A 24,500-nucleotide genomic window follows, 5' to 3' on the forward strand; every position below is an offset into this window, starting at 1 on the left:
AATTCACTTCATGGCTGTTTGTGGGATGTTGCTGTGTGCAAATTGTGTGTATTCACCTACAAAATACACTGCACTTTATGTAAACCCTACAAAGTGCTTTGAGATGCCTCGCTGACATGATAAGGTGCTATATCAAATGCAAGAATATTTGTATGATTATTAAATATGCACTGACCATACCCACAGAGATAACAGCATTAAAGTGGGTAAGTAGGTTTTGTGTGTCAGTTAACTCAATTCAGCTCTCGTTAATTATACTTTAAATAACTGACTGAAGTGATTGAGTTCAGTAATATCTAGTTGCAAAATGCAATAACAAGAGATATAAGTATAAGTGCAGGTTATTGGCAGTTGATTAGTACAAGATAGATCACTGGAGTCCAAGGCCTGAGCTGAAGGAATCTACAGTCCTGCCCTGCCCACAGCACAGAGACAGCGCTCGTCAAAGTAACAAGTGACATCCTCTCTCTCCGTGACAGTGCTCCATCTGCCTCCTCGTTCTTTTGGACTTCTCCGCCGCATTCAACACAGTCGATCACGCCATCCTCCACCACCGCCTCTCTCCCCCCTCATCCAATTTAGTGGAACCGCACTCGCATGTTTCGAGTCCTTCTGAACAAATCACCAAAAATGCACCTCGGAAAATGCTTTTTCCTCCCCCGAAACTGTGGAACTCACTCGCTCAATCCGTCCACCTTGTCCCCTCCCTCCCCTCTTTCAAATCCCGTCTTTTTGATTGTGCTTACGGTCACCTCCCTCTCCCCCTGGCTCAGGGTCAGACTCCGCCACTGTCACCACCCTGTGTGAAGGGCACTATATAAATGCAAGTTGTTGTTATAGTGTTAATACTGTCTCATGCTGTACATTTCTAATAATAATTTCACTGGTTCACAGAATGTGCAGTGAAATAAATTGCCTTATTTTTTTCTGTGAACATAGATCAAGTAAAAACTCCTACAATTGCTAAATTAACATGTTGATGCAAGTGGAAGCAGAGCAATGTCACATCCAGCAATAAACCAACATGGCGAGAGAAAGCTGTTTTATAGGTTCTGGGACGCTACCCTGTGTGAGGGGCACTATGTAAATGCAAATCGTTGTTGTTGTATACCTTTCACTCCTCAGACACCCATCCTGGGCCGAGGAGAGTTCTTTGCCTGTGTAACTAAGCAGCTGTGCAGAACTTGAATATGAAACACTTGTTGTGTTTAATGCAATTAAAGAACAGAGTTGGTTGGTCTTGACGGGATCTTTAATAACATTAGAAAATGATCCTTTGACTTTTAGAGACTTTTTCCTGAGCTGAGACCAAACTGATTTACATGCATTAGCTGGGGTGATCACCTGAAGTCCTTGTGAACCATGTTACAATTGAGACCCCATTAACCAGAAATTAAATGTATTTTCAAATGTACTAAATCATTGCCGAAACCGAACCCTCTATGTTACGGTGCGAGATCCCACTAATTGATTGAATGGTATTAACTGTTTGTAGATATAGGTGACGTTGGTGACCCAGTGCTATGCAGAATGACAACATCTATGCAGCAGAACAGCTGAGTGTAGGGGAGCAAAGCGAATAAAGCATCTCATTCCACCAGGAGTTTGGAAAAATACATAAAGAGCATTTGAACCACAGTGCCAGAGGTTAACCACAATTAAAGATGAATCATCATGAAAAGAAGCATTTCTAACAGCATATCTGGTGTGTCGGAGAAGCCTTCAGGCCAGAGAAACATTTCCATTCACCTGCTCGGAGGTATAAAGGGTTAAAATACTCAAGGGACAGAATTCAAAATTTGGGATAAATTAAATATATTTGTGAGAAAGAATCAGTTGCACTGCCAATTTGGCTTAAGACACATTATCAGCAACGTCATAAGACTGCATATGGGATAATGGCAGTCTGTTTCATTTAAATGAGATTTGTCATTAATTGTCTTAATTGGCATTTTACCAGTGAGCATTATTCCATTAAAGCTTTGTTTAACGTTACGTGAGCGATGCAATGTAGTCATAAATTAACGCAACTGCTAGACTACCAGATTGTCAGAAATTTGACATTTTCTATTGGGTATTAAACGTAACCCTTTTATTTTAAAACAAAATAAAAATGTTATTGCTGGGACTCTTGCTATACATGTCAGCAGAAAATGGTGGGGGGAATGGAAAGAGGCACATCTAGGAATAGGAATATACCATTCTGTTATTTTAAAAAGAAAGCAACAGACACTGAACTCAAGGTACAGCACGATTTTCCAAATGTTCTTTCAAACTTATGAGTGCAGTGTTTTCATTCGAAATTGCCTTTCGCCCTGACTCTACCAGGGTTTGCTAGGAAATAATCCTTGCATTTGATGTAGCATCATTACCGTCAAAACGTACCAAAGTGCATCAAAATACAGGATGTTCACAAAATCCTGTTACCCCCTATTTTTTTGTCCTTACAATGAGTATTTTTATTTTCTGTTGCAGATGAGTCAAGTATAACAATGTCTGATACCAGTAACTTCCTTATCACTCCACCCATGTTACGGAAGATGTCGCACTGAACATAGCGACAGATTATTATCTGCCAGGGAAATGATGGCGCACACTCACGCCGATCCTCTGGACGTCTAAATACAGTCAAACACTTTTACGGAATACAATTAAGTACTTCTAAATACAATTATCATCATTCTTCCACATGTTTCAGCTGTTGGTAGTGCACTGCTGAAAAAAACCACGGGGATAAAAGGACTTTGTGAACACCCTGTACCGCGCTGTATTAGGTGGAGATATCACAGCTGCTAACCGTGTGTAGCTATACTGTGTAGTACAAGTGTTATTCAGAATGCAACTGCTTTTAATGCTTAAGACCACATGAAATTAAAGTACAGCGAGATTAATTACTACGCTCGCTGAGTGCTTTCAGGGCCCCCGAAGGTAGGAACGACTAGACTTCTTGTTGGGCAGACTGTTAGGCCACACAACTGCAGTACTTGAAACCATTCGCGCTCTCGGCAATCGTATTCTTCCCTTTCTCCGCTGCGCCACGCTGACTAGAGTCGGGGAGTAAAATCCATATCTGACCCCTGAGCCTCCCCTTCATTCAAGCCAATTGTTGTCATGCCAACAGGCGATGAAGTCGAGAGGCTCAGCCGAACAACACTCCCTAATTGGAAGCCCTTTTTTTTTCATTTTAAAAAAAAAGGAAAAGAAAAGAAAAAGAAACACAGGAGGAGGAGCAGCAGCAGGTCATCCAAGGGAGCCGGGCTGCGTTTGTTCATTATTCAATGAAGAGGGGTGGGGGGGTGGTGGGGGGGAAACCCACACGCAAACACTGCGGAAAGCAGACAGTTCGAGATGTGTGGACGGAAAACGAGAGTTCAATTAATTTGTTTTACTTCTGTTTGGCTGGCGGGGGTGGGTGTTAAAAAAAAATCATCCTTCTCTTGGAGCTTCTCGGGAGAAAGGGATGTCGGCTCACGGAATAGAAGTGCTTCTGTGAAGATCAAAAGGCCTGACAGGCGACAAGAGCCTTTCAAATGCGGTTGCTGTGGAAACGCCGGTCGAGGCTTTAATCTTCAAAACTGCTGCTACTTACAGCTTCTTATTTGTGTCCTTCCCAATAATGAATCCGCAGTCGCTCCACTTCGAATACCCACTCTCACACATCATGCACTGAATTGACAATGATTCACTTATGGAAGATTGAGCGTGCGTTCATTTGTGTTCTAAGCTTGTGCCTTTGCGTCTTTTTTTGGTGTGGGGGTGCATGAGGGTGCGGGGGGGGGGGGGGTTGGGGAGAGAGCCCAATAAAGCTCCTCTTGATCCATTTGCACCAGCAACGACAACTTGCATTTATGCAGCGCCCTTCACAGTGATGAGGAACAGGGGACAAGCCAGGAAGGGAGGGAGTGGGAGCGACCGTAGGTGCAGTCGAAGAGGTAGGATTTAAGGCTTCAAGGCAGGAGAATGGGCGAGACGGAGAGGTAGAAGGAGGGACTTGTAGAGCTACGCGGTCCAGCGGTGATGTGGGCAGGACGGGGACGCACTGCATGCCTGCGTTAGCGGAGGGGGAAGGGGGAAGCATTTGAAAAATGTAACCACATTAACTCAAATGTGTTTCCCCCTTTTTGGTTACACTTTGCCAGGTTTCACCTGGAGCTGCTGATGGATCACCTCAAAGAAGTGAGGCACTCACTCTATGTTGGGGGAGGTGGGGGAAAGAGGAGGTAGGAAAGGAGGGACAAGGGAAGCGTTTGCTGATCCAACACCCTCTCGTTGTTTCCCCTGACAGACACTAACTTGCCAGCAATGAGGGGGCTGGCACGGAAACTGCATCCTTGGAAGACTGCGGCCTCCCAATTGGAGGGGAATCCGTGCTCACGAGAGCAGCCCACAGGGAGAGGCAAATGAGAGACGAGGAACAAAAAACTGGGTAAGATAACAAGCATAATGAGAAAACTGCTGACCCTTAAATTTGGGTCACTGGATAGCAGATTGCACACGATTAATGCACTCCCAAGGATGCCTGTCAAGCCCTGGTAACTCTTACTGACATGAGGCCAAATGTATTTTACATTCATTTTGATAGATAAGGTGTTGGGCTTCTGTAACCATTATTAGATTACGGCTTACTTCCCACTATTATAAAATACAGCCCTCCCCATGACGAGTAACACACACAGCAAGCCAATAAAACTGATAGCAACTGCACCAATTCAAGCTACTCGTAACTGGGGATTTTGAGGTCGGCCAGGGCTTTGAAGATATGATGGGCTTCACCGATTTATGGCACTAATCCTATATCTGTGTATTACATTACGACTAGAATCCTGAATCCAGGTAAAGGCCAGAAGGAATCTAAATCATTAATCAAGTGCTTTTTTTGTATATACATATAGCAACAGCCTGATCTTGGCCACTGGAAACAAAACATGACACATTAATTCAGCTGCCTGCTTTAATCTCCAATCCCTGAAACCTTTTTGATTGTAAAGGAGTTTCCTTTTTACTACTTGGGGCAGGAAAGCTTCTCTCCTCCTATAGCATGAACATCTCTCTCCCTCCCCCCACACCCCAACCTCAAATGGAGAAGGAAAATTGAAGCAGAGAGCTGAAAAAAAGAGGAATGCGGCTCAATTGTGGGAGAGGAATGGGAAATGAGACAAGGGGGCTAGAAATGGATGAGAGAACAGAGGCCCAGAAGGTTAAACAATGAACACAGTGACAAGTCATCAGCATCACACATTTATCCTGAATTCTAAACTGCATATGAAAACGTGTAGGGAAAATTATCCAGCAAAGCTCAAGGGAAAATCCTGGGAGAATTTTTTTAATACTTTTTTTAAAATAATATATACATATGGCAACATCCTGATCAAGTACTGGAGCAGTATTGCAGGTGTTAACTATTTTACGTCCGACAAAGAAACTGCAAAGCTGTGTGCATAAATGTGATTAGAAACCAGAGACCCGAAGCAGTCTCAACCTAAGAGCAGGAGAAAAAATGATCACAATCTTCAATTTTAACACTAAGGCTAAGACTCAAGTGTTTGTGCAATACAGCTAACACTGTATTGTTAGCTGTGGCTTTCGTATGTCCAAAAATAATTGTCTTCTGTGTGTTCTGTGTGAATCGCCTCATATTTACCTTTGTCTTGAAGAGTACCTCAAATCAATGGCATACGTTTTGGAACTTGTGGTATGTTTAAAGGAGCTGCAATTTATTTTACGTTTGGGGCTTATTTTACGTTTTGAATTATAGGGGTGGGTGGGGAGATCTAAGGAGGACTTTACAAGTAGATTTTACATGGACAGTTACAAGGAGTACTGAAGTGCCAGGCTATGAACCGAATGATCATGAATTCCTTGTCCCGGTGGGACTGAGTTTTGGGATATCAGCCTGGGTGATAGATGGAGCTCCATGCTGTTTTGGCAGACTAAAGGAAAAAAAATACCAATTGCTAGGAATCCTGTGGGGGTGGTGAGGGTGGGGGGGAGGGGAGAATCTGAGTGACCACAAATAAATATTTTTAAAAAAACCTCAGGCAGCACAGGCTGACGTGTGTTCAAAGATTCAGTTTGATACCCTGAGGTTAGGTGAATCGCAGATTGCTCTACTTAAGAAAATAAGTCACGGGGTGGGGGGAAGGGGGGGGCTTCTAATTAACTAACCTGGCAACAGTAATAACAGGTTACTCTTATATATAGCATCTTTCTCACAGGAATAATGTCTCCAAGTAATTTACTATGACTGAGTGGAAGGGCGATGGGGGAAAAAAAAAGTGCCAGTGTTGTGGCAGAGAAGGTACAGGGCATGAAGCAGGCTGGATTTGGTAGAGTGGCCAGAGGAAAATAGAGCTGCATGAGATTGCAGATTTAGGGTTTGGCATGGCTGTGGAGGCATTTAAAGGCAAGAATGAAGAGCAAGCAAATATTGGGAGTGGTCAGTAAACCTATAAATTAATGACCTCTTTATGCACTTATAAATGTAACCACCGAGTGGAGAACAACGTGCCTGTCAGCAAGGTTTGTAAATTTATTGACAAGTGGAGAATAAATAAAGGCTTAATAAATACAAAGAGATTGTCTGTTGTTTTCTATTTGTCCACATAAAACTTGTATTTTCTTTTTGGTTCCTTTATTTCATCTCTCCTCACACTGCAGTTCTACCTAGTCTGAGTAACTACAAGAGGGTTTTTGTTTCACAAATTAAGATTGCAGGTTTTGCGCAGAATTATGGAAAATTCTTAAATCCAACCTTGATCTAGAAGCAGTTTCCCCATGGATCTTAAAAAGACGCAGCTTTCAATTTCACACCGAATCAACACTCTGAGACATTGTCCTATATGAAGTTGTTGTGGTTGGTTGAATTTAAGATTTTTTTCTTAATTGGGGTCAATTTTGCGATATTTCTGAACAGATTTCTTAATTGAGAAATTAATTCTTAATTGAGTGGGGACTCCTTATGGTACCTGGAAGTTCATTACCCACATCACTCCGACTCGAAGGAACCCTGCTCCAGAAATAGATCAAGTTGGAGTTACGGCTTCCAGATTTCTTAAATAAGAAATAGGACAATACTGCAAAAAAAAAACCTGGTTCGAATACGTGTGCTTAACTATTCAAAAAGGACTTTTAAATTCAGTCCGGATCAGATAATTGTAAGTTTCAGAATATAGCAGCTGGTAATATGAGATAAGCTTTAAAGAAAAAAATAATGCCCCACGGTTACATTTTTAAAAAAAAATACCGTCAACTTCTCGCAACCACCTAAGCACAGTTCCCGCGAGCAGAATTTATCCATCTCTCTGATCCTGCAAAATGCGCCTGTTTACTTATGAGTTTTCTGGGTTTGTGCCTACAAGGATAACAATCGCCTATGACTAATTGTTCGGATTACTAGACATTACACAGTCATGCGCCATGCTGCCAAACTCTTGTTATTGTTACTAAAAGATAAGAAGCTAACGGACCTTGACAAAGTTTAAAATATACTTGCATTAATATAAAAAATTGATGCAGCTGCCTGTAAAATTAGTTAGTTATTAAATCAGAAGCACGGGTACTTAACAAGTACATTACTCATTTAAATACACCAGTCAATTCCTTTTACTTTCTTTTAAAAAAGAAACAAAATCACAGCTGCAGACTTCAGTTGAACTGTCGTTTGTAAAACAATCCCAAACGGCTTCACTTTTTCTGTTCTGTCCTACAATGAGTTCCTCTCACTGACTTTACTTTTCTCTGGCTCATGTAGATGTAAGCTGTACTTTCTGCACGTACTGGGTCTCAATCACTGATCACTGGTTATTGAGCTGCTGTTTGTATGACAAATAGGAAGTAGAGATTGGCTCTCCCTGAGAATTACCTTCTTTGTCCTAAAATGAGGACTGAGAGTTTTGCTTTGATGTTGGAACCTTTGGATTTGTTTTCTCTCCACAGATTTCCGAATCCAGGCTTTTTTAAAAATATATAATCACAGACATTTGTGTTTCAACAGTGACATATCAGCCGGTGTGTACTGTTCAGTTTCCTCCACATAATTATCGAAGTAACTCCTTAACTCGGACTACCTGTTAAATAGGGTACTAAATGTCCATCGAATTCACATTCAAATTTGGTAAGACTGAAATGTACTTGCACCTCTTTGATGGTAAGTGACAAAGAATCAAAAAAACATCTGCCTGATTTATTATGACCGCAATAATACTCATTTGTCACATCCACCCTTTGTAGAATTACAGACAGCGAAGCTGTCCTACAGGGAACTAAAACGCTTTACAAAAGCCCTTTTAGTCGCTTGTAAATCAGTTATCCGCAGTCAGTGATTCTACAAGTTCTGCTAGTGCGAGGCTATGTATCTTTGATTTGCATTGAGAACTCAAATCTCTATGGATCTGCATGGGATTTTCTCCCTCTGTGACACAGCCCCCTCCTCTCGAAAATTAAAATCCCTGCAGTTACTGTGGGTCTGTTGAATACCTTTCATATATAGAATTGTTTAGATATTCGCAGATGTTATCACCCTTAGTTCTAAAGCAAATTTGGGAATTCATTTCTTTCCTAGTTAGTGGATGCGTTTTTATTTCCAGTTATTGGCAAGTCAGGATCTTATTATACTTTGGCTAAACTCTTGGGTCCTGCCCTTTACCTAGGATCTTCAGATAGCGACCATCTTCCCCCACAGTTCATGTCACGCAGCCTCGATCCTTACCCCCTAGGTTATAAACTCCTGCCCTGAAATCACACTAGCTAGATAGAAGACAGATAAAATAATCCAATTTAAAGTCCATTTCACTAATCATATACCTGCCAAGGGGCATTTCTCATTCTTGAGCAAACACTCTCTCTCCGTTTCTCATAAAATCTACTGTAATGGCGACTTCTTTTTTGAAGCAGGTTTAAGCAGTAGATTTGTGCCTGCCATCTGCTCTTTGCAAATGCTAATCTGATTGATCAAAATGTCAAAATGTCTATTTTAGGAGGCCAGTCTGAGATCTCATTATTCACAACCTACTAGCCTGCCAAGTGTAAATGCCACAATTCTAATGGCTCCATTTTCATTTTTGCGCAAATGCCTGTGCCCAGGGCACCATTGCCTCTAAGCACCACATATCTATGCTCCAGTAGTGCACACAGGGTGCAGAGAGACACTGAAACTGCTTGTCAATGACATTTAAGCACAGCATTTAAATGTAGCAGAAGTTGTCTTCCTTTTATTGCTTTGCTTTGTGGGAGGAACCTTAAATCATTGATTGACCATCACTGTGGATATTCAATACTAATAATCCCTGCATTTGGTATAATGCCTTTTACATCAGGAGGATGTCTCAAAGCGCTTCACAGGATTCACTGTAATTGTAGTGACTGTATTTGTAGGCAAACACTGCAGCCCATTTGCACACTGCAATGTCCCACAAGTGGCCATGAAATGAATGACCAATTTTATTGGGGGGGAGGGGGGTTGACAGGAGAGAATTGATGCCCAGGACACCAGAAGAAACTCACATCTCTTTTGAGTAGTGCCTTGGGATCTTTAATGTGTACCTGAACAGGTAGATAGGTATACTGTTTAACATCTCATCTGAAGGATGGCACTCCAACAATACAACACACCACCAACAAATATTTATCATCTTTTGAATACCTTTTAGAAAGTTTTGTCTCAGTCTTCTCTCCAGAAAGCACCGTTACTTGACTCTATTATCTTATCTAGTTACCTAAGTGATCAGCATCTGACTAAAGTGACATATCAGCTATTGTGATACTCGATTCCTCTACAACACCATTAATTAAACTACCATTTCAAGTATTCCATTTATTTTTGCATTCCACAGTATCCCTGGTTATTTGTGGTATCAAAGATTGAAAATTGACGTGATAATTATTATGGCTAATAATTGTCACATCACCCAAGTATCAACTGGCGGCTAAACTGTTCGAGTGTAATTGTTAATGAGGCATCTCCGTTGTCAAAAAACATTGGGGCACCATTTAGTTTAGTGATGGAAAAGGGCAGTTTCATAAAACCGTAGAAATATAGGCACAGACGGAGGCCTTTTAGCCCATTGCATCTGTACTTTGCTTTCAAAACAAAATTCCAGTTGTACAGTTTGAGGTTATGCTCTATAATGTCTGTAAACATATGTCAGTCTTCTCTATCTCTAGTGCACATTTTTGATGGTTTTATATTTACGCATTTATAAGAGGAACAGCAAACAATTCAAACTCCCACTCCATTAGGAGCATCCCTGGAATCATCGATTTGTGTTTCACTTCATTTAAATTCTCCCTGCTGAGCCGGACAGATTAGAGAGGCCCCAGGGTCAATCCCTGGCCTGTACTGAGATGGCTTATTTTAGCTGAGGGGAGGTAGAGATGCTTATAATTGGTCTCAACATCCAAGGTAAGAAGGGACAAAACAGTCAAAGTTACCCTCAATTGTGTTCTACCCTATAATCCTTGCTGGAAGTGCAAAGGTGAGGACAGTATCAGGCTTGGCTACACTGCCTCCCACAGTTGGATAGCCCAGTGACACTCACTGTCGAGGCTAACAGATGAAAAATGGTTACTTGGTCAATTTGCTTAGAGAGTGACCTTGTGCCTGTAGAACAGTACCTCACTAACAGTCAAACACACTGTACTCACCCATCACAAGCAGCTCCATTCTTTGTTCGCTATTACCCACAATGTCATCTGAAGTGATAACTGAGCAGTAATAAACTCCACTGTCACCCCAATATAACCTCCCAATCTGGAGATCTGCATCTGAAAGAAATCAAGCGATGAAAGGTCACTGACCTGGACAAAGCCCAAATTTCCTTGAGATCTAAGAGTCTGTGGTAGGGTCATATCATACTGTATTTCTTAATTGTTAGTAACAAATAAAAAAAACACATCTGCCTTACTGTTGCTGATGGTAATCTCCCGTCCCTTGTAATATTCTCCTAAGGTGACTGCAGAACCCTGACTTGAGGCCACAACTCTGACAGTTCGACTGTTGTCAGCGCAGTCCAGGTACGGATCCCAGTTGAGGTTCTTTGGGTTCTGCGGATCGAACACGTGTGTGGCTATGCTCTGGATACGGAAGGCATCTTTGGTGCGGTCCTGGCAGTAAGACTTGAAACGCCACTGTACCACTGGCTTCTGGTTAGAGGTAGTGGTGTACTTGCACTGCAGGACAACAGGCTGGAACAGCATGGCTACCTTCTTATACTCCGAAAGAGTTACTTGCACACCAAGGCATTTACCTGTAAGCATAAACAAATGTGCTAGGCATTAAAAAGAGTACAAACTAGTCCATTGCTGTGTATTTTATGACATTCATTGGAGCTTTTGCCGTTACTGTATTCATACTACAAAGTTCTATACTGTACAGAACTCAGACTCCATCGTTGTGCTCTCAGAGCTCCATTTGGTTGTACAATGCCTGAGTAACAAACATGCGTCAGCCCGGCACTGTTGGCAGCATTCTTGTCTCAAGAGTCAGAAAGTTGTGGGTTCAAGCCCCACTTTTGAACTTGGAACTCATATAGTCCAAGCTGACTCCATCGCAGTGCTGCAATGTCAGAGGTGCCGTCCTTTGGTTGAGAGGTTAAATGGTGACCCAATCTCCATCTTCAGGTGAACAGGTTCTCGGTTTAACATCTCAACCAAAGAACACCACTTACAATCCCTGGCACTATTCAAAAAGAGAAGGGAGTTTCTCCCACTGTCCTGGCTAACAATCCCCCAAATAAAATTTATCATTCACTTCGTGGCTGTTTGTGGGACACTGCTATCTGCAAAATGGCTGCAGCATTCACTCACAAAGAATAGTTACTGCACTTTACAATATATCCTGTGACGCGCCTAGGGACATCTTTCCTACATGAAAAGTGCAACATCAATTTTTTAAAAAATTAAATTGACTACCAACATGCACAGTATTAGCACAACAAAATTCACTTAGATACACCAGACAGAGTGGAATACCATCAAAGTTTAACCATATTGTTAATTTCATTACAGTGCTTTGTCAATGTCCATTTTAATATTATGTAACAAAACACTTCCAGTTTACTGCACTTGGTTCTGCAGGATTTCTATATCTGCTCAACTTCTCTGTCAGTGATCAGTAAAGTCATGGATTTGTAAAGAAAAGCTCGAGTGCAAAAGCACTTCACAGAATATACCGTAAAGTGAATTGACTGTATATTTTGTAAGCGAATGCTCTCTGACCTTAGTTTAAAGTGGGTCCTGGAACTCAATATTGTGGTTTATAAATTTGCCCCACTGACACAACAATGGGAACAATTTTCATTTATCTTTCACATCGGGAGGATGTGTCAGGAGTGGAGTGGAAAGGTGACTGAAAGTACGGTCAATGAAATGGGCCTTAAGGTGGGTTTTAGAAATGGGGAGGGAGGCACTCTGGATGGAGTTCCAGAGACAGGAGTGGGTGGGGAGGGGGTAAAGAGTGGCTGAACACTTGCTCACCAATGGTGAAACAAAGGACCTGAAGCAAGCCTGAATTGGCAGAGCAGAGGGGGTGGAGGGTGAAAAACAGAACCCCAGAAGATCACAGAGATATGGTACAGCAAGGGTGAAGGCATTTATAGGCAAGAACAAGGGCTGTCATTAACCAAGGCCACCATAATTAGCTTAGTTTCAGATTCCTTTTCTACCAATGAAAGCAAAACATTTGATTTGAAAGCACGTTTGCAACACTGGTGTCAAATCCTTGTGTGTTCTCCATCTACTTGAGCAAATTAATTCACCTCACCACAGATGCTGCCTTGCATCTGTTTCACCTGGACAAACGCAGTTTGACAAATTAATTTTCCAGCAGGGTAGTTTGCATCCTAAAGCTGTCGTACAGATTGTCAACAGCTTGTTCTAAAAAGAAATTCAGCAGCATAGAAATGAACAGGAGTGAAAATCTGCATGGTGATCAGATTTGTTCTAATTCAATCTCATCCTGTGTGGAAGAGTGTACAAATTGGCTGCCATGTTCGCCAACAAATACACTTTACAAATACACTGTCAGGTTCACTACACTTTACAGTAAAATCCTGTGAAAGGCTATGAGACATCTAGATGATGTGATAAGGCACAAAATTATATGCAATGATTATAAAAGGTTGCATTCTGTTTGAATCAAAGAATGTTACAGGGAAGAAACAGGCCATTCTGACCCTCAGGTCTTTTCTCTACATGAGTTAATCTAATCCTAATACTCCTGCTCACTCCCTACAACCCTTTAATATTGTTCATCCTCTCTGCATCTGCGTCTGTTGTTGCCACTTTTGCAGACTGACTTTTGACTATTCCAAACCTACCACTGATATAATGGCAAAATATAAAATCTTATGCCCTCTACCAAAGTAACTGTGCAACTTCTGTTTAAAAAGCAGTGTACAATTTCACATGAAAGCTAAGCTTTTCCTTTATAAATCTCTCATCATACACATTGTATCCAGATGTATGGTATCCATATATATTGGACCTAAATTGTATCCATATATGTGTGCTTATCAAGATGACTGTTGTCAGTGGTGGGATGGCAATGTGTTACTACGTTTTGCATGTGTCAGCAACACACACTCGTGATTAGAAATGGAGCAGGCACGAGATATAGAAGGAAACTCCCTCTTTTCTGCTAACAATAGGCACAAAATTCCATCCACTCACATGGCATGTGGTCCCTTGAGATGGTAGAGAATTGTGGAAAATTCTTAAATCCAGTCTGGAGTTGGAAGACAGTACTTTTTCAGATCCAAGGGAAAAACGGCTTTTCAATTAAAATTGAAATTTTAAGAATTTTCCACATTGCTGCACGTTCTTAAGTTTTAAGATAAAAAGAGCTTGTAAGCTAAAGATTAAAGGTGCAATTTCAGACCTAATAGGCCTTAACCCAGAGAAGCATTTCTCTCTTGCAATATTCTGCCCTGCTCTCAGGAACTCCATTCTGAGTGTCTCCTCCTTGTCCCTTCCCCCAACTTCAAAGCCCACCTTAAGACCTCTATTTTCAGCCACAATTTAGGTCATCTTTCTTTCCCCCCACCCCTCACCCCCACCCAGCACAGTTCCCAGCTGACACTGTGAACGGGTTTGTGATGTCCAACCTAATGTGAAAGGCACTGTATAAAAGTAAAATTGTTGTTGTTGAAATAAGCCATCTTGAGCGAGATTGCATATTTTGAAATTATGGACAGATACTCCTGCTGTATACCCATATTCTATACTAGATTTTGACTTCCCAAACTCTCAGCAGCACCCTAACTTGGACCCATTTGTTTCAGCGCAGAACTGCATTTTATACACAATAATCAGTAATTTAGTTACATAGTGTGATACCGCATAGAAATAGGCCATTTGGCTCAACTGGTCTGTGCCAGACACTAGCCCCATCCATGCTATTATCTTCAATTATGCTCTCCATTCCCTTCTCTTCATTTACGCATCAAATTCTCTGTTATGTTCTCACTGCCCTCTGCGGAAGGAAGCCAGTGGTTAGATTTCTTTCAAAATGCCTGGATGAAATTATTTTTCTCTTTTTGTTACGATTTACGCAACACATGAGCAAATAGCAATAATGAAACAAAAAGGGTCCTACTAGATTTTATATATATATATAATATACACACACTCTTGCATTCTTATTGTATGGATTATAATTAAATAAACCATGTCTAATAAATAAACAATTTAACTAAAGAGAGTTAAAATTCTTCTGTTCAATTTGCGTTTAGAAGAGCTTGTGCGAGATGCAGAACTGTAAATAACCCCCTTGAATCTCTGCCCCCCCCACCCCACCCCCCATGACTTGCTCATCAAAGGCTATGAAGGCTCTGTATCCTTGGAAACAGAGCTTGTGACCTTTGCTGCGATACATAGCCAGGGTCATTTTAATCTTGAAGTATTGTGCCTCATTTGTGAAATGTTACCACTTCAGGATTTCTGTTCTAAAATAGCGATTAAAAACAGGTCAATATATAAAATATTACTTGCATTTGATATAGCGCCTTATCATATTGTTGAGATATCTCAAATCGCTTCATAGAATATACTGTAAAGTGAATTGACTGTGTATTTTTGGGGCGAAATGGAGCCCAGCTATCATTCTGTTGGTTGCGATTAACCCCCCCCCCACCCACCCTGACCTCTGGCTTCAATCCCTCCCATCATAAAACGCTTCTGCCGTCAATGAATAAATATGTCAAAGGACATGTAACCTACAGGCGCATAGGAAATCATTTGTGCTGATTTTTCAATGTTCTGTGTGAACAGATATTAAAAGTTACAAAGCACTATCATACTCAAGTAATTGTTGCAATGAGTGCAGAGGAACAATGGGCCATTATAACAACATCAGCTTTCAATATACAAGTCATCTACATATTGAAAAATCATGACAGGAAGAGATAAAAGGGTTAATGTTTAAAATAATCCCTGCTTTTTTTAAAAAAAAACAGTGCCTTTAAATGTCAAAACATGTTAATTGCTGCTGAGTGTAGTGACTGTTTTGTAAGCAAACACGGCGGTTAATTTACACGCAACAATAGGGCACAAACATTTCTGAAGTGAACGATCAATTTATCTGGAGGATTGTTGGGCAGGACATCAGCAGAGAAACTCCCTTCCTTTTCTGAATGGCATCATGGAAATTTTAATGTCGACCTGAACAAGGCTCTCGGGTTAATGTGTCGTCACAAAGGACGACGCAGCCAACAGAGCAGAGCTCCTCCAGGACTCTATTGGATATCAGGTCAAAGTCCAGTCACAAGTGTTTCACCCACAACCTTCTGAACAAGAGATGAGAGTGCTACCAACTGAGCCAAGCTGAGATCTGATGTACTGTTTGGCTGGTGATTAAGATTTCTAGACATATTTATTCTGTGGCAGGGGAAACGTTTTATGATGGAGTGGGGTATGGGATGAAATGGCAACCAAAGACCCCAGAATGATGGCTGGGCTCCTTTATCGTGTCCATCCTCACCACTGATAACAGCACTTTTGAGGTGAAATTGACCGCCAGGGTCTCCTGCCTGACCCATGGAAAAGTGAAATCATCCCAAATAAACAGCAGTTACAGGAACCTGGAGTGGATGATTTATAAACTGGTTAAATGGCACTTCTAAGTAGGAGCCTGGTTTTAGTCAATTAGTGGATCACTTTTTAATTCCTTAAAAACAATATATATATATATATCATTTGGTCACTCAATCCATGACTGTTTGTGGGATACTGCTGGGCGCAATTGGCTGCTGCATTGGCCCACAAAATATATAGTCCCAACACTTTACAGTATATTCCATGAAGGGCTTTGAGGCGTCTCGAAGACGTGATAAGGTACTATATTAAATGCAAGGATTATTATTATTATTGTACCGAGGCAGATCATATCAGAGACGGGACAGTCTTGACGCTGAACTAAGCTCATCATCGACAGAAGATTCTTACATGGGGGAGTAAGGGAGCAAAAACATACTCCCCCCCCACCCAAATTTGCTCACCCAGCCGTCAGATTCCGTTGCCAATGTATTTGTTGGTTATCCAGAAATAAGAATTTTTCTTCGAAAGTCTGCCACATTATTTCTAAGCATCCTAGCTGAAGTGAATTCTCTACATCTGTTCTGAAAATTTTGAATCCTGTATATCTGGCGTTAGCCTGGCTTAGTTACTCTCACCTCTGTGTCAAAAGGTTATGAGTTCAAGCCACACATCAGATCTTTGAACTCATAATTCAGGCTGACACTCCAGTGCAATGCTGGGGGAATGTTGTATTGTCAGAGGTGCCATTTTTCAAATCAAATATTAAAGCCAAGTCCCATCTGTCTGTTCAGGTGGATGTTAAAGATCCCATAACACCAGTTGTTCTGGCCAACAGTCCCTCAGATAAAATTGGTCATTCACTGTGTGGTTGTTTGCAGGACATTGCTGTGTGTAAATTGTCTACAAAATACACAATCACAACATTTTACAGTGAGTTGTATGAAGCACATTGAGGCATTTCAATGATGTGATATCAAATGCAAGGATTATTATTATTATGATTGTTATACACCCTCTTGAATAATATTTCGGCTACCTGTAATATGCACCTACTGGCAGACAGTTGACAAATACCACCAAGGATTCTGGATGCTACCTGGACACTGACAGCAGCAAGAAATCTTCAAGGCAAGTGTCAGTGAATTGCTAACAGTGATTGTTTGAAAGTCCTTACTCAACAGATGGTACAACTCTATCGTTGACTCACAAGTCAAATGAAATCTCAAAGTACATTGATCCTTTGTTATGTCAACCCTTAGAAACATGATCCCCATCTGTCTGCCCTCACTATACTGTTTGAGGTCTCGGTCTGCTCTCGGCAGCAAATATTTTTGAATAGCTTTAAATTGCTACTTTTCCTACACAAACCCTCTGATCAACAGGAAATCAATGGATAACAACAACAAAATTACATTTGTATGGCACCTTTCACGTTGGGAGGACTTCCCAAGGCGTTGGACAGTCAGAGTTTCAGACCCGAGCTGGGAATCCAGATTGGGGAAGGTGGAGGGCAGTAAGGGTAGGAGGGTGATCAAAAACACGGTTGAAGAGGAGGGTCTTGAGATGGATCTTGAAGGAAGCAAATGAGAAGGCGAGGTGGAGGGACTGCGGAACAGAGTTCCAGAGGGTGCGTGTAGAGCGTCAGAAGGCCCACCCGCCAATGGTGGTGTCGGTGAGGTGGGGGACGTAAAGCAGGCCAGAGTCCGCTGAGCGGAGGCAGCGGGCAGGATAGTAGGGGGTTAGGAGGTCACAGAGGTAGGGGGGCAGCAAGGCCGTGGAGGGCTTTGAAGGAGAGGACCAGGATCTTGAACTGTATCCTCTGAGTGATGGGATGCCTCAGGTGAGGATGGGAGTGATAGGGTCATGAAACCTGGTGAGGGAGAGGACACAGGCTGCAGAGTTCTGGATGATCTGCAGCCTTTGGAGGCAGGAGTTGGGGATGCCGACAAGCAAGGAGCTTCCATAGTCATATATATGGAATATATCACATAAACCTTAATATATCACATAAATCAATTTCTCAGTGAACAATAGGACATTAATTGCCTTGATTACTGCATGGGACAGTGAGCCATAACATTTAAAAAGATCAGATTTGGCTAGGCCACACGCTTAATAATGATCCCTCCAAAAAAACAAAACAATAATAAATTGGTCATTTTCAATCCATGACTGTTTGTGGGACACTGCTGTGCGCAAGTGGCTGCCGTGTTCGCCCACAAATATACAGTCAATTCACTTTACAGTATATTCTGTGAAGCGCTTTGGGACGTCTAGAAGACGTGAAAGGTGCTGTATCAAAAATGCAAGGATTATTATAGTACACGATCACAAAAGTACAGACAAAGCCTGGGTAAGTTGGCAGTACTCTCGCCTCCAAGTCAGAAGGTTGTGGGTTCAAGCCCCATATCAATGTCGCATAGTCCTATCTGACATTCCAATGCAGTGCTGGGGGTGTGCTGCATTCTTGGAGGGGCTTTCCTTCAGATGAAATGTTAAGCCAAGGCCCCAACTGCCTGTTCAGTTGGACGTGAAAGATTCCATGGCACTCTTCAAAAAGCGAAGGGAGTCTCTCACAATGTGTTACCCAACGATCCCCAGTTGGTCATTCATTTTTGTTTGTGGGGTACTGTGGCTGCAAATTGGCTGCTGCATTCACCCACAAAATGCAATCATTACACTGTCCAGTAAATCCTGTAAAGATCTTTGAGACATCCTTCCGATATGAAAGGCGCTATATTAAATTAAGGATTTTTTATTTTGTATCATCCTAAATGTTTAAGACAGAGTCGTCTTAAGGCTCCATGGATATCAAGTCTCAAGAAGGGGCTAGTAAATTGGAATGAGATTGAGTAAACTGGCAAGGGAGATCCATAGGTGAAATTTCATTGATTTATTACTAGATTGCCAAATATTTAAGATCTAGTGAAATAACTAAAACACTTCTCCATCCATTCCAGACATGTTTTTAAAATGCTGCTCCAGAAAGATATGAGAAAAATAGTCTTGTAGAACTGTACTATTAATTCAGCATAATGTCAATTGTCTATTGAAAACTTCATGTGATACGCACTACTTTGCTACAAAGATTTACAAAAAACAAACATTCAGGACAATGCTCTCACTTCTCTCCCAAAGTGTTGTCAGTGGCAGTCCTGCGCATCATGCACATACAATAATAATAATAATCCTTGCATTTGATATAGCATCTTATCACATCTTCAAGACATCTCAAAGCACTTTGCAGTTTACTGTAAAATGTAGTGATTGTATTTTGTGGGCAAAACGCGGCAGCCAATTGCGCACATACAGTACACAGCAGGTGGCGGGCGACATGACGGCTCAGTAAAGATCCTGAACCTGATGGTTTACAACAGTTCTGGTAACTGTGGGCCCACTGGACGCCTGCACTGCACTGAATGCACTGAAAACATACTTAAGATGCAGTGAAGTGCTTAATAATGGAACCACCCTGAAGTTAAAAGTAATTGGTAAATTAGTGCAGGAAAAGTTTCAGCTAATTGCAATTACTGAAATGTCTGTACAAGTAAACAGCATAAATTTATAGCAAACAGGAACTGTTTGTGAAAAAAAACAAAGAAACCAAGCAGCTGTACTGTAGTAGGAATGAAAAACAAGCCACTTTCCCAACAAACAAGCATGATCATCTGCTGTATTCTGGTTTACAATTTGTTGAATACAATGAAATGGGATATTTCAGCACAGGTTAAGAATTGGTAATGTTTTTACAGAGAGAAGGATTGTAAACTCTGCATCTCTTACTTTTAGCTCGATGATCATATTGGACAAAATATTGGACAAGATACCCAAAACTCACGAAGAACATATCATAAATCAAGAGTTATAACTTAAAGCTACAAACTAGTACAGAACACTGAGCACTCAGCCCCTTGACAATGACAAGTTCCAGTTGTGGATGTCACTGCTTGGTAGGGGTCTTATCAAAGCTAACAGATTCCACTTACAAGAATGCACTGCACTCACTGCCTAATTCACCAATACATTCCTTTCGTGACAGCAAACCTCACCTCCCCAAGTGCCCCTGACACCTGAACAAACAGAATTAAGACTAATCACCTAAATCGAGAATGCAAAATGACAAAGTCCGATAAACAGTTGAGAAACACTACGTAAACTATAAATAATGAAATCCCTTATGAATAAGATAAATTTGATATCCAGAGCCTGACATTAACTTTCAGCGCAAGGATCCGTATAGTATCATCAAGCAATGGCAATTGGAATTCAGTTTAGATTTCCACTTTGCAGATGCTAGAGATGATTTGGCAACATAGTACTCCCTTCCTCCATTATCCACTGCTGTCTCTATAGTGGTTAATTTACTGATGGTAAATACAGCCGCTTAATCAAATACAAGATGAAATCAGATAAATCAACCCCCTTTAACTAAGGGAGGAGCTACTTGTCTCTTATATGCAAGTCGAACATTAGTTGAGCTGAGGGTTTAGAAAATAGTGGACAAAAAAAGTGATAAAAACTTAATCCTTTGCTGAGGTGAATGTAGGATTACATCTCCAGGTGCTTCACAGGATTTACTGTAAAGTGCAGTGACTGCATATTTTGCAGCTGAGTCCAGCAGCCAATTTGCACACAACATTGTCCCACAAACGGTCAAAAGTGAATGACAATTTTTTTTCAGGCGGACTCTTGGCCAGTTGGTCCTTTTCTTTTTGGGCAGACAGTTACCTTGGTTTAACATCTCATCCGAAGGTCAGCACCTCCAACAAGGCAGCACACACTTTCAGCACTTCATTGGAGTATCAACCTAGAATACGCAACTTCAAAGTCCCAACGTGGGACTTGAACGCACAATATTCTGATTCAGAGGTGAACGTGCTACCAATGGAGCCAGCCTGATATCTTGATGAATTCATTCTGAGGTTAGGGATTTTGGAAAAAGCATTCGACGAGCAAACTGCCTTTTAACTTACGGATTGTGATCAATTTTCCATTCCATTGTGTGAGACTGGACAGTGAATGTTGGCAAGTTTCTTTACTAGAGTGAAAGCATGGAGCTACCAGAAACATTATTTTGCTTATTTTATTAAAGTGCAAGTTTTTATTATTTTTTGTATCCATGTCAATTTTAGTGACAAGTGTAGTTTCATCTAAAGGACACTGCCATTGACCAGCCTTTGCTATTAAAACTGCACCTGCTGCCCTGCTGATCTCAAAGATAGACAGTAATTATGGAGCTAATGTCCGGGGTCCACACTATCACCCACCCAGCATGACAGCAAGCAACCTGCATAGAGAAGGTAATGGGAAAAACAGTGCAGGAAAATCTGTTGTTTCATTCAAATTCAGATACAGAATTAATAGTTGGATGCAGTGAAGTATGAATACTACAATTTGATGCTTTTTTTATTTGTAGTTCATAGAAAATTGGATCAAAGCTTAATTCTCATTCAAGCAAAGCATTTTGTGGCAAACGTGCACTGTTTCTCAAGAGTATTTTTCTTCCATCATCCTCGCAGCACTCTACCCTTTGGCTAGGAAACTGTCTCATCTCTGACATGCTCCAATTTTTACTCTCAAAATATAGGCAATTTTACAGGAGACTGCACACTGACTATCCTTACCGATGTGCTAAGAAATACATAATATAAAGGGGCAAGTCCAAAGTTTGTGGGAGGTTCATTTCATAAAACATCTTCCCTTTCAAAAGGATTTTTTGTGAAAATGTCATTGCAAACTAGATTTAAAGAAGCATCGCCATATTTTCTGCTTGCAAGATAATGCCAACCCCAAATGTTCCGAGTGCCACAATGGTAATTTTCCCTATTATTTTAGAAGATAAGGATTTTACGGTGTATTTAAAGTATATTAATTCCAATAGCTCTTAAGAGTAGTGCCTTTTATTTACTGTTTAAATGGTGTGTTTTGCTTTTGCGGAGCATGACAATTCTGCCATGTGCAGAACTCCACTTTATTTGAAATTAGACACGAGTCGTTTAGAGCAGGCAGTAAAATTCCAGTTCCCCATTCGAAATCACTCCACTGAATTCAGGTATGGGATTGGTGGAGTACATCATTCTTGTAGATGCTACAACAGATGAATATGGTTTCTGTCTTTTAAAGTGCTGTGAAAATTCACCAGATTCCATGTTCAGAGTATTTGTTGTTCTTTTTCTATTTGCCTGGCTTGATATCAGTATTCCTGATTCCCCATCCTATTTTTTCCTCAAACCAATGAAAATATAATGACAATGGTTTGTATTACAATTTATTTCCCTGCATTAGAGTCTCTTAATCACAATAACATTCACTTTAGTTTCCAGAGTATGACTGAACTGAATAATGTCTGCTGTCAAACGCTACATAGAGAATATTGCACTTGCTGGTGAGGGGTATGTGTTGAAACAAGTTTAAAATCTTGCTTTGTTGAGGAGGTGGCTGTTTTCATAATTTGTGTTTTCAAACATTGCAAGGGATACAATGTGGATTAAATGTATATGTAGCTGCAAAGATCGATGATCGACAACTGAGCAAGGGTGTTTTGGCAGTAACACAAATGTTTGTTTAAACAAAGCAGAGTGAAATGGCTACCACCAAGCATGGAGATGGAATGCTTCACTGGGAATAAATGAAACAAATACTTCGAGGATAGTGCTCACATTTTAAGCTCTGCTTTCTCACCATTTGCAATAAACCCACTGTAGTGTAATAGATAACCTTCAAATACGATCAGAACTGATACACTCCCTAATGCTTTTATTTTGAACATTCCTCGCGTTAACCCACCTCATTTTTAAAAAATGACAATACGTCTTCTCCTTTATTATCTACGATAAAGGTTTCGAAACACTGACTCAATAGTCAACATTGAGAAATTTGGTTTAACAAACATTTGTGTTACTGCCAAAACACCCTTGCTCAGTTGTCGACCATCGATCTTTGCAGCTACATATACATTTAATCCACATTGTATCCCTTGCAATGTTTGAAAACACAAATTATGAAAACAACCACCTCCTCCTCAACAAAGCAAGATTTTAAACTTGTTTCAACACATACCCCTCACCAGCAAGTGCAATATTCTTTATGTAGCGCTTTGACAGCAGTGAATAAAATTACTGAATTTATGCATTGTGATGAAGGGGCTCACATCCTAAATAGTAACCTATCATCTTTCAAAGGCTGATGGTGACTTGCTTTATAATTTCCAGCACCTTCTGTTTCTATTTCAGACTCCAAATGTCAGCGGGTTGCCTTTCATCACTGCAATATTATGAATATGGATTAAAATTGTAACGTGTTCCGTAACGTGTCCCGACAATGACAACATATGTGCCAAATTTTATATTTTGTATTTTGGATCGGCAATTTTCCCCAGACAATTTAATCTCAATTAACTGGTATTTTGTTTGACTGGTCATTCTGTGCACAATTGGCTGCTGTGTTTCGCCCACAAAATATACAGTCAATTCACTTTACAGTATATTTTGTGAAGTGTTTTGAGACGCCTTGAAGGTGTGATAAAGCACTATATCAAATGCAAGGATGATTATTATAAACTATTGGCCATGAGGTTCTCTGCTTGGCAGTTGGACCAGATAGGACCTGTAAACTTGGCCATCACCAATGTCAATGCTATTCCAATGCTACAGCTGAGGATTATTGGAAATCCATTGAGTCAGTGATTGAGACCAGGATATTGGGCTCATTTAAAAAAACAGCAGGATGCTGTGATGCAATACAAAATTACAATAAACAAAGTTATATTTGTACAGCGCCTTTCAGATCGGGGGGATGTCCTGTGATAAGAAGGTGGTAGGCACCCTGGAAGGATTAGATCAAATGGGTCAAAGGGCCTTCTTCATCCGAATCTCTCTTGTGATCGTGTGTGAAAGGCAATGTTGGCATTTCAACTCATAACCTTTTGGATCAGGTTGCAAATGGCAATGAATAATCCATAGTATTTGCAACAACTGTAATCTTGATAAACATGAGGAGAAACTTCAATCTCACAAAACCAAATTCAAAGACTGGAAACCGTATTAACATCGGTATCAGTCCGATGAAGAAACATTTTTATTTGTATTGAACAAACTAAATTGTAGTGATATTTTACAATAAACATTCCACTGAATTAATGGCAACAAAACCCTCTTGATTTATCTGTATGATGCGCCTGTGGATGCAGTAGGATAATTGTTAAAAATTAATTTGACTCCACTTCCAAGAGTAGAATCATTGGAGCAGGAAATTTGATTTGGTACAGGACATGTGAATCATTCTACTGCTGAACCTTACTTTTAAGCATCAACCCGGTAACCTACGATTAGGGTCGGCTTTTATCTCAAGTTAAAAAACAAACTGGACTTGAATTTTTACTGAAGGCTGAGTTCCATTTTGTTTATCAAACAGATACTCCTAAAATAACAAATATTTTTGGATTTGATACAGCATCTTTCACATTGAAAGGT

At 40.7% G+C, this 24,500-nt stretch overlaps 1 protein-coding gene across 2 annotated transcripts in view; it reads right to left on the minus strand.

Moving 5' to 3' along the window:
* Positions 1 to 24,500, minus strand: part of LOC103180150 (immunoglobulin-like domain-containing receptor 2) — a 45,299-nt gene that overhangs the window by 12,998 nt on the left and 7,801 nt on the right. For both annotated transcript variants that reach the window (XM_042334497.1, XM_042334498.1), the window contains exons 2-3: positions 10,902 to 11,243; positions 10,642 to 10,761 (exon numbers count right to left, since the gene is read on the minus strand). In XM_042334497.1, the coding sequence (XP_042190431.1) occupies positions 10,642 to 10,761; positions 10,902 to 11,243 (462 nt within the window). The remainder of the gene's footprint in view (positions 1 to 10,641; positions 10,762 to 10,901; positions 11,244 to 24,500) is intronic.

This window comes from Callorhinchus milii, unplaced genomic scaffold (genome assembly GCF_018977255.1).
Source record: "Callorhinchus milii isolate IMCB2004 unplaced genomic scaffold, IMCB_Cmil_1.0 Scaffold4, whole genome shotgun sequence".
In the NCBI taxonomy this organism is placed as follows: domain Eukaryota; kingdom Metazoa; phylum Chordata; class Chondrichthyes; order Chimaeriformes; family Callorhinchidae; genus Callorhinchus; species Callorhinchus milii.